This window comes from Apaloderma vittatum, unplaced genomic scaffold (assembly GCF_000703405.1).
Source record: "Apaloderma vittatum isolate BGI_N311 unplaced genomic scaffold, ASM70340v1 scaffold42506, whole genome shotgun sequence".
Taxonomy (NCBI): Eukaryota; Metazoa; Chordata; class Aves; order Trogoniformes; family Trogonidae; genus Apaloderma; species Apaloderma vittatum.
This window is the reverse complement of record NW_009724166.1, coordinates 5,185-19,147: the sequence shown is the minus strand read 5'-3', so window position 1 is coordinate 19,147 and position 13,963 is coordinate 5,185. Positions and strand designations below refer to the sequence as shown.

The window sequence follows — 13,963 nt, the reverse complement described above, 5'->3', positions numbered from 1 at the left end:
TTGCAGGTTTGTATCCATCCTCATCAGGTTTCCCATTCTGTTTGATGAAAGGATGGATGCTGTTTACACTTTTTCCAGACTCCTCCTGCTTCAAATTATTTTTTTGCAGTGACAAGTATGGTTGCTGTTGGTTGTGGAGTGTGATCCTACAGACGTGTGCTAGGCATGTTCTGGGTTTGCCTACAAGCAGGAATTTGGACAGAGTGCCTGTACATAGATGGGTAGATGCCAAACTGCTCAAAACTTAAAATCTTTGAAGAACTGAGAAATGTAGGAGATTTTTAAATTTTGGGGTTTGAGGATCACAGCTTAAAATTTAGCTACTGAAATTTTGCTCTACTTCCCACTTCAGAGGATCTGTTACTGACTTGCCCAGAATTCTTTATTGAGATCATAGAATCATAGAATGGCCTAGGCTGGAAGGGACCTTAGAGATCATTTAATCCAACCTCCCTGTCATGGGCAGGGACGCCACCTCTCAACTAGATCAGGCAACACATGGGGACCGAGCGGGAGTCGAACCCGCGACCTCGGTGCTGGTCCTTGTTGCCAGCACCGCGCTCAAACCACCTGGAATCCATATTTTTCAGTAACTGGATCAGTTACTGTAATGTATTTGATCTGAAGTGATTTACTTCAGTTGTACATGGAAAAGAAAAGCAATTTGTGCTTAGTGACATGCATTATAAAACCAAATATGTATATTTTGCTTTGCCTTTTCAGTACATGTTCTGAAACATAGTGTTGAGTTTGGAGCTTTATTTTTTATTATTTTTTCCCCTTTTCCTCTAAGGTTTGGTAGTCAACTGGTCCGGTCACGGATTGCAAAAACTGGGTCCAACCTTACCGTGTGATGCTGATACTCACACTCTGATTCTGGACAAAAACCAGATAATTAAATTGGAACACTTGGAGAAATGCAGGAATCTGATGCAGGTTGGTGTTATTTGACTTGGTATGAAATAATGGTATTTTAATGCTAATTAAAATACTTCTGCTTTAAGGCCGTATTATGTAATTGAAGTAAGCAGTTTACTGCCTTCATAGGAAAGTAAATGACAGCTAACCAAAATAGAAAGCTTTGTTTTCAGAGTAATTCTACAGCTGGTAGTGAGGGAGGCTGTTTTGCTGGTTACCTAGGTAACTAAAAATGAACTAAATAAATCCTAATGGGGAGAGTGGTGTCATAAGAACACTTGGAACACTGATAACCCAAATTTTGATAATTCTTAGCTTTTGCATACTTGAGCTTTGCAACCTTAAAAAGAACTTTCTCTTTCCTCTGTGTAATTGTAAACATGCAGACATACGTACATACATACAGGACTCTCCATTTGTGTTTCAGAACCCTTCATAAAGGAAGGGGATTAGTAGTCTTAATTTACAAGAAGAAAAAAGAGCCACGCAGATTAGGTTAAAACAAATAGCAAATGAAAAATGGGGAGTGGGGAGGGCTCTATGTAACATATCTTGTTAACACATCAATTCATATAGACCCTGGTGTTGCTAGTGCTTATCCTTGGTTTTAGTACTAGCAGCAGTCCATTTAAGTTCCCGAGGGTATTAGCAATAACGATGTCAAGCCTGTCCATGGTGCTTGCAAAAATCAGAGTATTAATTCCTCCAGGGCAAAGCTGTATAAGTCTACATTAATTGTCACTGAAAGTGTCTCCAGGTAGACTTGAAGTCACCTAAGAGCTTTTAGAAACAAGCTAAACTGAGACGGGAGAGGTGAGGTTTGTTGCTACAGCAAACCTGCATAGGTCTGCAGGCTTGGTGGTTGTGTTATTAATGTGTATGTCTAATCAGGATCTATCCTTTCAAAAGCTTGTGATTTACAGTCCTGTTAACACGAGTCCTTTCTGAAAATCAAGTGAAATACATTTTGTCCTCTGCCATATTGTCAGAAAGTACAGTTTTACACCAGGAATGGTGCAACAATTTGCACAATGATTTGGCAATTCTGGTTTCAAAAATCTTATTTTCATTACTGATTCCTCATTCCTTTTCCTTTGTTTAGCTACTGATAGGAGGATTTGCTCTGAAGTTTGGAGAGTGAGTTGCAAAGGCTGCTTTCTTTGATCAGTAAATTACTTAATGGCTCCAGCATTTTTTTTGTGTCTCTGTTACTTGCGTGAAAGTGGAATATGCAGATCAAAGAAGTTCCTGTTGGATTAGATTTTTAACCACTAACAATAAAAGCCTATACTGTCTGTGCAGTTCAACAGCTGAAATGTTTTATTTTTTGTGTCAATCTGCAGCTCTCTGTAGCCAACAATCGTTTGGTACGAATGATGGGTGTAGCAAAACTGACCAAGCTCCGGGTGCTAAACTTGCCTCATAACAGTATTGGGTATGTGGAAGGCCTGAAGGATTTGGTGCACCTTGAGTGGCTGAACTTGGCAGGGAATAACCTTAAGGTAAAGTATTTAGTCTTTATATATTTTTCAGAAATAGAATGTAGAAATTTGAAAGATAGTGCAGAGAAATCTGAATGTGTTTCTGAGTTTGACTGGAACAAGTGTTTTCCATTTACTGGTTTATGAAATAGAAGAGGGCAACTTTTAGACAAGAATTGTCTAGGAAAAGAAATAAAAGGTATGATACCAAAATGCAGTGAGAATTGGACACTAGTCCCCAAAATAGGAAAATAATTATAATTTTAAAAATGAAAATATGTAAAACCATGGCTTTCATTTTAGGTTATTTAGCCAGTGGTTTTTAGCTTTCAAAATAATTTGTAATTATTGATACCTAGTTTTATTTAATGATTAAAGAAGAACTACTGTAAATAATTGACTTCTTTACTTTTGTAGGCCGTTGAACAAATCAATTCCTGTTTATCTCTTCAGCATCTTGATTTGTCGGACAATAACATCGCTCAGTTAGGCGATCTCTCCAAGCTTATGTCACTGAAGGTAGATTCTATTTTATCTCTGATTTTGTCACATTCTTAGCATAAAAGAATTTGCCTTGAAAATTGCTGCCTTTTAAAGCATTCATTATTCAAATGTTAGTTCTTAAAGCATTTTAATTAATCACTAATTTCTAAAGCAAAAAATTCTTTCTGTGTCGTTGTTTTTCAAGATGCAGGAATCGAGACAATTAGTTTTATGTAACCACTCTAATGATTTTGTTTAAGGTAACATGGTGAGATCTTGTTTATAGCTTTGGGTTCTCTTGTCTCATGTCATGAAGCAACTCAAAACATCATGTTAACTCTTTCAGCATGAACATTGTAGAGAAAAAATTGTTTCCAAGCACATTTTTTGTAACTGAGATTATACTTCCATTTTGCATTTTAAATTGAGGAGGTTTTGCTCTAAAATACAAAACTTAGTTTTCCCTTGCTAAAGAAAAATAATTTTGATGCTACCAGAAAGCCTTCTCCTATGTATATTGTACAAGTATTGCCTGAATGAAAAATACAGGGCTTTTGATCAAACGTAAATTTCATCACTAGGTTTTTATTTTATAGACTCTGTTGCTGCATGGAAATATTATAACTTCACTTCGCACGGCCCCTGTTTGCCTACCTCAGAACCTGACTATTTTTTCTTTGGCAGAAAATGAAATCAGAGACTTAAACGAGGTAGGATATAGAAGATACGTCACCTTGTTTTAGGTAGACTGAAAGCACGTAGTTGGATAATTCTTTTGAGGGTGTAACTGAAAATGGGCTCTCTTCTTTAACACAATCAACATTGATAGAAGTAACTTTTAGTAGTTTATATGTAATAACTCTACTTGCACTAGCTGCCCAAGCCAGGTGATACCTTTTAAAATTTATGCTTGAAGGCAACTTTGCCTTTTTAATTTTATGGTTTTATATTATTCAAGGATGTCAGAAGTATACTTTAAGGATTAAATTCATAGATAGCTTCTCATAATTGTCAGGAGGTTGAAAGCTGAGCTGCTTAATTGCTGCAGAGGACTTTTGCAGCTGCTGTGTTTAGAACAGGGGTTTGAATTGTGCTTGTTGCAACCGAACATTTTGGGCCTTGTGTCTTGTTTTCTCTATATCTCAAATGCTATATAAGACAGACAAATATTCTGCCTGTAATTTTTGTCTTTACTGTTTGTTTGGTTTAAATATAAGTAGGAGCCAATACTGTTAGCTGGGCTTCCATGTTGAAAGTAAAATCATGTTTTGGTAGTAAGGTTTCTCTTCAGGATAGTGTTTCTCCAGCTTTTTGACTTGGCATCTTTTTTTTCCAAAATCTCACTACCTCTTGTAGTGAGCTGGAATCATAGAAATATTATACCTTTCTGTACATAAAGCCCCATTCCCAGGTTTTAAGAGGGCTGTAGTACCTATAGGAGAATTAATGGGAAAGTGTCAGTAGCTGGTGGAGGGTCCTTTGCAGATGTTCATGTTCAAAAAGCAAATGTGATTTTCGATATGTTTTTTATGACGTTTTGTGTGAGATATCTAGCTGTAACTAGGAGAAATGTGATACATTCTGTAATGAGTTCTGTTCAGTTAACAAATGTATCTTGTTTTCTCAAGGTTTCTTTCCTGGCTTCCTTTCGCCAGTTGGAACAGTTGTCGGTTATGAACAATCCTTGTGTGATGGCCACACCTTCTATCCCGGGCTTTGACTACAGGCCCTATATAGTCAGCTGGTGTCTGAACCTTAAAGTTCTTGATGGATATGTGATTTCTCAGAAGGAAAGGTGACAGTATAGTATGAAATCTCTAAAATTATTTAATAAAGTTGTAATTTGCATTTTTATGTAATAAAAGAATGCAAAAATGCTAGTGATCTGGAATTCTGTTTGTCTTGCTAATGGCCCTGTGAGATTTAGGCCAATTAACAATGTTGCTTTTGCTAAATTTTCATCTGTTACTCTGGAATTATGAAGTAAATTCATAAGTTTACTTATTTAAAAGTATGAAGTTAAGCTTTAACTCTGTTACTCAACACACAGTAGAGCTTTTGCAAAGCGAAACTGGTAGCAATTTATCAGTAGTCTGTTACCCCTTTCAAGCTTACAGTCTCTTTGAAGAATGAGGCAATCAAGCGATATTAAAGCTATTATCTTGGCGAAGCTCAAGTGTGCCCTTTTATAAAGGGCCTGATTTTCATGTGCATTACTAGATTTGGCATTTTTTGTATCAATTGGTCAAATGTTATTTTTCTCAAATCACTTGTTACTGTATTGTTGTGATCGTTATATCCCTATGATATCTGTACGATGGTGAGAGGATTTTTTTTCCTCTTTTACTAAAATAAAAAGTTACTTTTTTGGTCAAAGGTAAACCTTTTCTCTTTCACCATAGCATATTAAGACTTTCCCCAAAATGTTGCCTTTAAGAATTCTAGAAATTTTTTCGTGACTAACGGATTTTTCTGTATAAACTCTATTATATATAGAACTATATTAAATGTTCTCAGACTGAGTAGAATTTAATTGAAAAACAGACTTCAGTTGTTAACTACTTTCATCAAGATTTGCTCTCTGTGCCTATTATGCATGTCTGGGTGAACTTCTCTGCTTCTGTGGATGCTTTGCTGATAAATTAATGAGTTTATTCATTTGTGTGAAAACACACAAATGCGTTTCCAGTACTCAAAGACTACTTACAGATAAAGCAGAGACCGTACAGGTTTTGTCAGAGTTTTTATTTTTTTCTGTTTCATTGATGCTTATGTGAGGGGAATACTTTATTTGTTGTTCTGGTAATGAAATTCCCACTTCCCGTGGACACTGCACATGTTCCAAGTTTTTGATTAGATTTGTAGATGAGCTCTTAGGTGCCCACAAGAAGAACAGTAATCAAAAGAGAGTTAGGGGGTTTATGCCATGCATTAATGGTGACCATTTTCCCCTTCCTAACAGTTTGAAAGCAGAATGGCTCTACAGTCAGGGTAAAGGAAGATCATACCGACCTGGGCAGCACGTTCAGCTAGTCCAGTACTTGGCCACTGTTTGTCCTCTTATATCTGCGTCCGGTCTCCAGACTGAAGAGGATGCCAAGCTGGAAAAAATACTGAGTAAGCAAAGGTGAGAACTTCTTGTTGAAGAGTTATGAAGGTATGGGATGTGAACTAGAGGGGAATGAAAGGCAGGACCGCAGGGGGAGTGTTTTCCTGCTTAGTGGTCCATCTCCATCTGGGGGTAAATTCTCTCTATCTTTCGATGTAGGACATTGAAGGAGACTTGTGTTATTGCTGGGATTAAAATAAACTAGCTACTGAATTTTTTTTTGCCATGGAGAAAGGGAGGAAGACCTCAGAAAGGATCTTACGTTAACTTTTATTCTAATTGTAAATTAACGCTACTGTAGTACATGGGTATATTAGCCACTTTCTTGTTGTTAGCATGTTCTTTCTTGGTTTTAAAGTTAAGATAGTCCTTTGAGGGACACTGTTCCCAGTGAGGCACTTGATGATCTCTGGCACCTTGGTTCTGTCAGCAAAGGCCTCCTGAGAGCCTGCTGCTTCTTTTAGCAGTAGCTGTTTTACCTAAGGTCTATGCAAGTAGATGAGGAGAGTTACTGTGGGGCATTTTCCTCCCATGAAAAGGTGAACTAATTGGGATTAAAAGCCATGTAACAAAAATGTAACAATACAGGTATCTCTGTTCCGCAGGGCCTACTGAGAAATAAATAAATGTGTGTGTGTGTATGTATATATAAATATATATATTGCACACATATATATGATTTATAAGACGTTTGACTTTCTGACCTGTGCTTCATGATCTTTGAATTGACCTGGGCTAAAACAACCTCTGTGTGTTCTCAGTTCACAAAGGGTGGTTTTATGTTTATGGCAACGTTTGTTGATTTGTATTAGGATTTTGCCCCTTTAGTAACAGGGACACGCTTTCCTTGACTCGGTTTCATGTGTAAAAGACCCTCCATTCTTTAAACTCCTCTATGCATACGAGCATAATAGGTCTTGCAATAGACACTTAAAATATCTGCATACCTTGCGTGTAGAAACACTTCATGGTTTTCAGTCTATAGTCAGAATTGCATGTTGGATTTTTTTTTAAATTTTTTTTTCCTGATACAAGTACGCCTAACGAAGAAAAAGGGGCAGGAGGAAGGGGAACAGGAGCAGTCTGTGCAATTCCCTACTTTGTGAGTAGTCCTGTTAGTGTCTTGTAGGTGTAGGGATCTGCATAACTAGCCTTTTGTTTAGAATGGTTTGATCACTTGTTTTCTTTAAAGTAGTTGATAGTTTCTTTTATATATCTTCTGTACAAAAAGTTTTAAAAGAAATGTACAATCTGTTTGAACTCTGTTCTTAGGCTCCACCAGAGGCAGTTGATGCATCAAAACCAAAACAAAGGATCACCTACATCTTCTACGCCCAACAAAACGCTGCTGGTTACTTACGAGCACAGTAGTACAGCCCAGCCGCCCCAGATAGTTCTTGAAAGTGGTAAGAAGCTAATCTGCACATGTGATCTAACCTGTGGAATTTTCTTTTTTTTTAACATAGGTAATTTTGTGGTAAGAATTTCAGAGTGAGGCCCTATTTTATTTTTTTTTTATTTTATTTTTGGAGATTTTCAACTGAAGTCATACTTTGTTTTCTAAAAATGCATTCCGTGCTTATTCATGTCTTCCAATGGTAGTAAGATCTTCTTACACACCCAGGTTCTGTCTAAACCAAATTGTGAATCCCAATGAATTAAATGAATATCTGTTACTGAAATACTGACACTTTTGACTATGGATTTCTGCCTGTCTAGAACCCATCATCCAGAAGAATGCTTGGGTTGGACCAAGTGCAAATGACGATCATTCCTACGCGATGAAGAACACTTTTCTTCTTGAAAGAAGTTTTTGCAAGGATCTGTACCTTGAAGATATACAGACAGATGAAGACAGACTGAACAGCAGCCTTTTATCCTCAGAGTCTACTTTCATGCCAGTAGCTTCAGGACTGTCTCCAGTGTCTCCTACTTCAGACCCGAAGCTACATGGAATCAGTTCACACCTCGAAGGTGATGATGACGCGGTGATTGAATGTGTGAGAGATGTCTATAGTGGAGAAACAGCTAACAAGCAAGAAGTTTCATGTGTTACGCTAAGAGAGCACTCAAACAGAACAGTGGGAAGTGTGGGAGCTCCAGAGAACAGCAAAGAGAGCGTGCTGCTGCCTTCCCCTGATCCAGTAACAGCTAGTCTGGCTGCGAATGCTAGCAACTGTTCAGCCTCCTCCAAAGACCAAGTTGTGCACAGTCACTCCAGCACCTCATCAGCTGCTGAATCGGCAGCTGCAACCCTCTGTCCTGACCAGGTGACAGGAGAAAGCTCTGGTTCGTCAGCTGCTGCCAGTCAAGGTGCAGCTGAGCTGGAAAGAATGACTAAAGCAGCCACCAAGCTTCAGGCCTGCTGGAGAGGGTTTTACACAAGGAACTACCACCCCCGAGCCAAGGAAGTGCGGTATGAAATTAGACTGAACAGAATGCAGGAGCACATCGTTTGTTTAACTGATGAAATAGAAAAGTAAGTTGAGGTCATGCCCTGTGTTTTTAAATCTGAATGAATGTAAACTTTGCTCCAGGATATTTCAGAACAGTTATAAATGGGTCTTGATATAACTACTCACAAGAGAACGTAGCATCAGTAATACAAAAGTATGATTATTGTGTAGGATTACTTCCTGGAATATAAGCACATAGCTGTTCATACTCTCAAAGTGCCTTTTATAAGTGGGTTAGGTTAGAATACATTTCTCTTTTCCTGTGTTAGCAGGACGTGCATGTTTCACTGCATAACCAAAATAGAAAATGCTATGTGTGATTTTTTTTTTCGCTTGTCTCCTAGCAATTGCAGAGTCTATAAATGAAGTGTCCATACTGAGAGTCATTTCTCTGTTACTGCTGAAAAGAGGAACTCTTTCTGCCTTGCATGATACAATTTTAGAATGTGATTCTGTGCTTGGTTCTGGGATTATTATTATTTTTTTAATCTATGAATCCATGTTTGGAGGTGATCATTATCAAAGTTCCTCAATTTGTAAGATACAAATTGCAGATTTAGTTAATCTTTCTGGAACAACCTAGGAACTGGCAGTCTGACATGCCCTTTTTCGTTACTATCACAAGTGAGAAAAGTTCTGTGACTCAAATGGAGCCCCCTGTGAACCTCTAAAAACTCCCAGTTCTTACACTTCATATGTATATCCAAGCGGTAGCAGTTGGGGAGAGCATAGTTTGATACAAAGAAGCACTGTTTGGGTGGATTTTTTTTTGTTCAGGAAAAAGAAGCATGTCTGCCTAAAATGAAGAGCTTGGTTTCCAGCTCACAAAAAGACACTTAAATTATTGGCAAGTCAATGAACGTGCTGCAGCAAAAGGAAGCAGAATCTTAATGTAACTCTGAAAAAGAAAACTTGAAGTCAGCATCTCAATATTGATGGCAAGCCAGACTGCAGTAATGTCTTAATGCTAGGCTCTCTTGTGTCTTTCAAGAGTGCTGTTATATAAGTAGGCATTTCGATGTGTTCTTGTTGGTCTTGTTGCCCAAATGTCGCTCATTTAGGCTGCGTACATTTGCATGTTTGTTTGTGTTCTTGCAGACTAAGAAAAGAAAGAGAGGAAGATAAGATTCAGAGGCTTGTACAGGAGGAAGCTGTCAGGTTTCTTTGGAACCAGGTAAATACTTTTAGCCCTCTTATTTTTATGCTTGCATATGAAATTGAAAAGCATTATTTCATACTGTAGATCTTGAAGAAATAGTCAATATGGCTGATTTTTTCCAGTGACGACTCAGGTGGCTTATTAGAATCTAATCGCTGTGTCATTTCCTATGCTGGTATGCTGGGGGAAAATAACCTTTGGAAGTGTTAGTGCAAGAACACTGGCTTTGTTACAAAAGACTAAACTGTAGCCTGGTGTGAGGAGGAGGACAAAATGTAAGGGAAACTAAATAAACATAGGAGAGGTGTGAAGACTTATGTGACTACTAGATACCTAGAGTGTCAAGCTACGTGGCTTGTGAGCAACTAATTTTCAAAGTAGGAAAGTTATTAGCACACCTTCTAATAAGCTGTCCTTCCAAAAATAAGACTGTTTTTATAAGCATCGGTTATTTCATAAAGGTTTGGCATCCTTTCTGTTTTTAAGGGCAGATTCCTTTTTCTTCAGATACTTGAACTAGAAGACTTTGTGCTCTGTCAGTGTTGAGCATCTAGGTGTAAAAGCCAGCTTGGTTGCTCATTGCAAGAAATACTGTAGAAATCGTACTTTCTTAGTTGGATTTCATAATGGAATTCTCTCTCTACTTTACAGGTTAAATCCCTTCAACAATGGCAGCTTTCAGTGACACAAAACTTAGGTGCCACTGGGCAACCTGGGATCCCTTCAGCCAGTACTTTCTGCCCATCTGAACCATCAGCTCAATCACCCAGACTTGAGCAAGAAACCCCACCAGATGTCAGTTCTGCTTGGTTAGTTCCTGCTAGTGATGGTCTTCAGGAAAAGTCTTTGTCGCAGTTCCCAGATTCTGGTTTTCATTCTTCTGTGGCTGATCAGACTCATGGTGATGACTTGTGTAGCTCTGAAAAGAGTTTGTCAGAAGGAACCGAGAGCTCTCTTACAGTGGAGACTGTCAAACAATGTGGTAATTCTGTTTCAGCGTATTCTTCAGACATAGAGGATGGCCATGGGGAGTGCGAGCAAAGTAACGAGAGTTCTGGTAACGAGCAGGACAACAGTCTAATACAGCAGTATTTGCAATCTGTTCAGCAGCTGGAAGAGGCTGATGAAGGAACAAACGGCACTGATGAAGCAGAGGGTGGCTGGCCACAAACTGCTGATTCAGCGGAAAGCCGTGATTCTTCGTCTGACACTGTAGATCTCCCTCAAGATACATCTTCCCCTGCTCGAGGTGAAATCGATCAGACGCCAGAAAGCTGCAAACTGAATTCAGGAATAGTAGAAGGGAAGCAAACAGACTGTGATTCCTCATTTCAGATGCTGCATGTTGGGATAGCTGTATAGTAGGTTGAGTTCCACAAAGGACTAGGGATTCCATTTCATTTTCCTTTCTTTCTTTTTCCCATTTATATGAAACTTATTTTACACGTGTGCTCTTTCACATTTTGACTCATGTTACCGATTTATGTTTTAATTACTACTTTATTGATGTTGCTGAGGACTGACACTGATTATGAAGGTAGCGAGGTTCTCGGTGACAGTCATTATGCACTTTATTTTCAAAAACTGATATCCTAATAACTGGCTTCCATTAAATGAATTCTGAAGATTGAGGGTGTTGGGAGTGGTGGTGTTTGCTGCAAATTCACAGTAGTGAATGTATCAGTAAGACTTTGAATTTTTTTCTAAAAAGCAGCATTGAGTTAATTCTTTGCAAAGAGAAGGAGACAATATGGGAAGAAAAGAGTCAATATAGGCAGCATGTGTGTGTGTGTGGATACAGCCTGATAAGAAAGATAAAAGCTGTTGCTGCTGAGACTTCTTTTGACTTTACAAGAGTATTTAATCCGTGTTCCAAAGATGCTTTCCATGAAACCAGTGTCCAGGTCAGTGACTTCTTTTTGTCATTTATTTGAAGCTTCTGGCTAGGAATTAGGTCATTTATGTACACACTGAAACAGGACTTATGGGAGTGAGACGTTAAGGAGCTTCAAACAAACTTTGACCTTTATTTGCCCTGGAATTGAATTTCCCTGCTTTCTCAGGTAAGACTCAAAGTGGAACCAGTAACAGCCTTTAAAAAATAAGAATTTTAAAAGAGCATGGGATTTGGGAACATTGTTTCCAAGATTACTCTGATGCTTTACAGCAGCAGACTTGGTGACATATGTTTTACCTCTAAAGGATCTGCTTGGATTTCGAGACATTAGTGCATTTGATGGATTACAGCTACTTCTATCTACAGGTATAAATATTAAAAGCAAATGAACTTAAAGCTATTTTTTGACATACCTGTTGAGTTTTGTTTTTTCTGCTGCGCAGTATTTGACATCCAGTTAGATGTGGATAAAAAAACCACACCTGTATTTCTTCCCTGTTGGCATGTGTGCTGTTACCTAGGCTATGCTTTCCCCTTGAACACTGGCCAAGCTATAGGGTTTGTATCTTGCCTAGCTGTTGCTGTTATTGGGTTTTTTTAGTGGAAAAATATAAGCCATCTCAGTGTACCGCGAAAGTGGCAAGGGAAATCTCTTTTTCCATGTGATTTGTGATGGCCAGTAGTAAAACACAAGTTGACGTTGTGACTTCTAGGGGATAGTTCAGTTTGCTAATACTGCATTTTGTGTTGTGTACTGGAAGGCCAGCTAAGACAATATTCATATGTCTTTATATCTGAGAAATTAAAAATTCTCTGAGTCCACAAGTTAACTTCTGGTGCTATGATGTTGTTAAAGTCAACTAGTGCTATTTTAAGGTGACACTTACAACCTTGTTACCATATAAAATAATTTCTTTTTTGTAAAAGCCTTGGTTGCTTGTTCACTTTGGGTTCTGAGCTGAAATTTACCACTACTCAGGAGCTTGGCATGAGGCCTATATCTACTTGGAGTCTCAAAATAGCCTTTATTTAGAACACAAATTGAACTTGCACCAGCCATCTGCCCAGTGGTGAAGTTCACCTTGGAAGATTAAAGCTTGCCGTTGTGTATAGAGTAGTCATCATCTCTTTTTCCCCATCCCCACCAAAAGAAAAGTTCTAGGGCACGAGAACTCTCGAAAGAGCTGTCACTGCAGTCAAGCCGACATTTGACTGTGCCTTGCATATGTGAGAGTATTTTTAAAAAAACCCTAACCAACAATAGCTGATTTGTTAGATTCTTACTGTGCTGTCTTTATAACTCAGTCTAGTTTACAGCACATTTGTAGCATAACCATATTTATAATTAGATCTTAGAGCATGAGCGTGCTTGGGTATTGGAAGTGGTATAGGTGCATTAATGTATCACAGCATCTAATTAACTGTGCAAAGCAATGTGTGTTCTACATAATTATATTCTTGTCTTCTTGGATTTAAATATTCAGTGCTTGGAGATCTCTGCAGTTCATAGGATTTGGCTCTTTGACTGTCAACGTGTTATGAAAACCACTGAACTCTCTTTTGGGGCAGAGTGCTGCATTAGTATATGTAAGACCTGGGAGAAACTAGACCACTGTCTGTAAAAGTGTTTCACTTCCTGAAGACACTGAGGGACCATGTATATTCTACTTTGTATTATTGTCACTTTTTGCTGCAGAATTAGAAAGAGGAGAAACAACTTTAATTTTGGAGGTGTCAGAGAGGGAAAACCTGGTGAAACTTAATGTTTCATGGAAGTCCTGGATGGTTTTTTTGGCATTTCCTCTGTTATTAGGGCTTGCAAGCACAATCACAAGATGACTTATTTTAACTGACACTTAGGTCAACTGTTGGCTTTTTTTGACTTGTAACCTGTATATCCAAATATAATTTTATGAAGGTACAGTAAAGTGTGTACTGACATATAATCAGCTTTACTCTTTTGGGGAAGCTGTAAAATAGGAAAGATTTTTTCCTGATGTTCTGAAAAGTATCTTGCATGTTCAGAAGATTAGTTGCCTAAATATGCAGAAATCACAAAGAGTGGTGAAGTTTTGGATTAGTTTTTACAAGGTAAACTGTAATTAGTTTGTATATATACGAAATACTTTCATCCTGACCATTAAAATACATACAGGGAAAGACATAGTGGTGGATAGAGTGGAAAAATAGGGAGTCAAAGTGAACATATACTTAAAAATGTCTTCTTTCAGTCTGTTTGGAGCTCTTGGAGAATCATAATGTACTTTCTATCATATAAATTTTCTTAATCTAGCTATGTAATATTCTTTAACCTGGATAGAGTTGCACAACTCCCTTTGGAAATTTCGTAAAGGAATCAGAAGACCTAATATATGAAAATCCATGCCTGAAATGTTCCTCTATTAATACCGCATGTCCTTCAGTGTTTTCCTTTTGCAAAGCTTCATATTCAACAGAAGA

General features: G+C 38.1%; 1 protein-coding gene across 1 annotated transcript; it reads left to right on the top strand.

Moving 5' to 3' along the window:
- Positions 1-793: 793 nt before the first annotated feature.
- Positions 794-10,968, top strand: CEP97 (centrosomal protein 97kDa; the record flags this gene model as incomplete). The annotated part of the gene is made up of 10 exons (XM_009872366.1): positions 794-936; positions 2,262-2,420; positions 2,817-2,918; positions 3,479-3,592; positions 4,511-4,677; positions 5,845-6,009; positions 7,264-7,397; positions 7,711-8,470; positions 9,546-9,621; positions 10,258-10,968. Coding segments are annotated over 10 exons (2,531 nt in total), but the record flags the coding sequence as incomplete, so codon positions are not given.
- Positions 10,969-13,963: the final 2,995 nt, after the last annotated feature.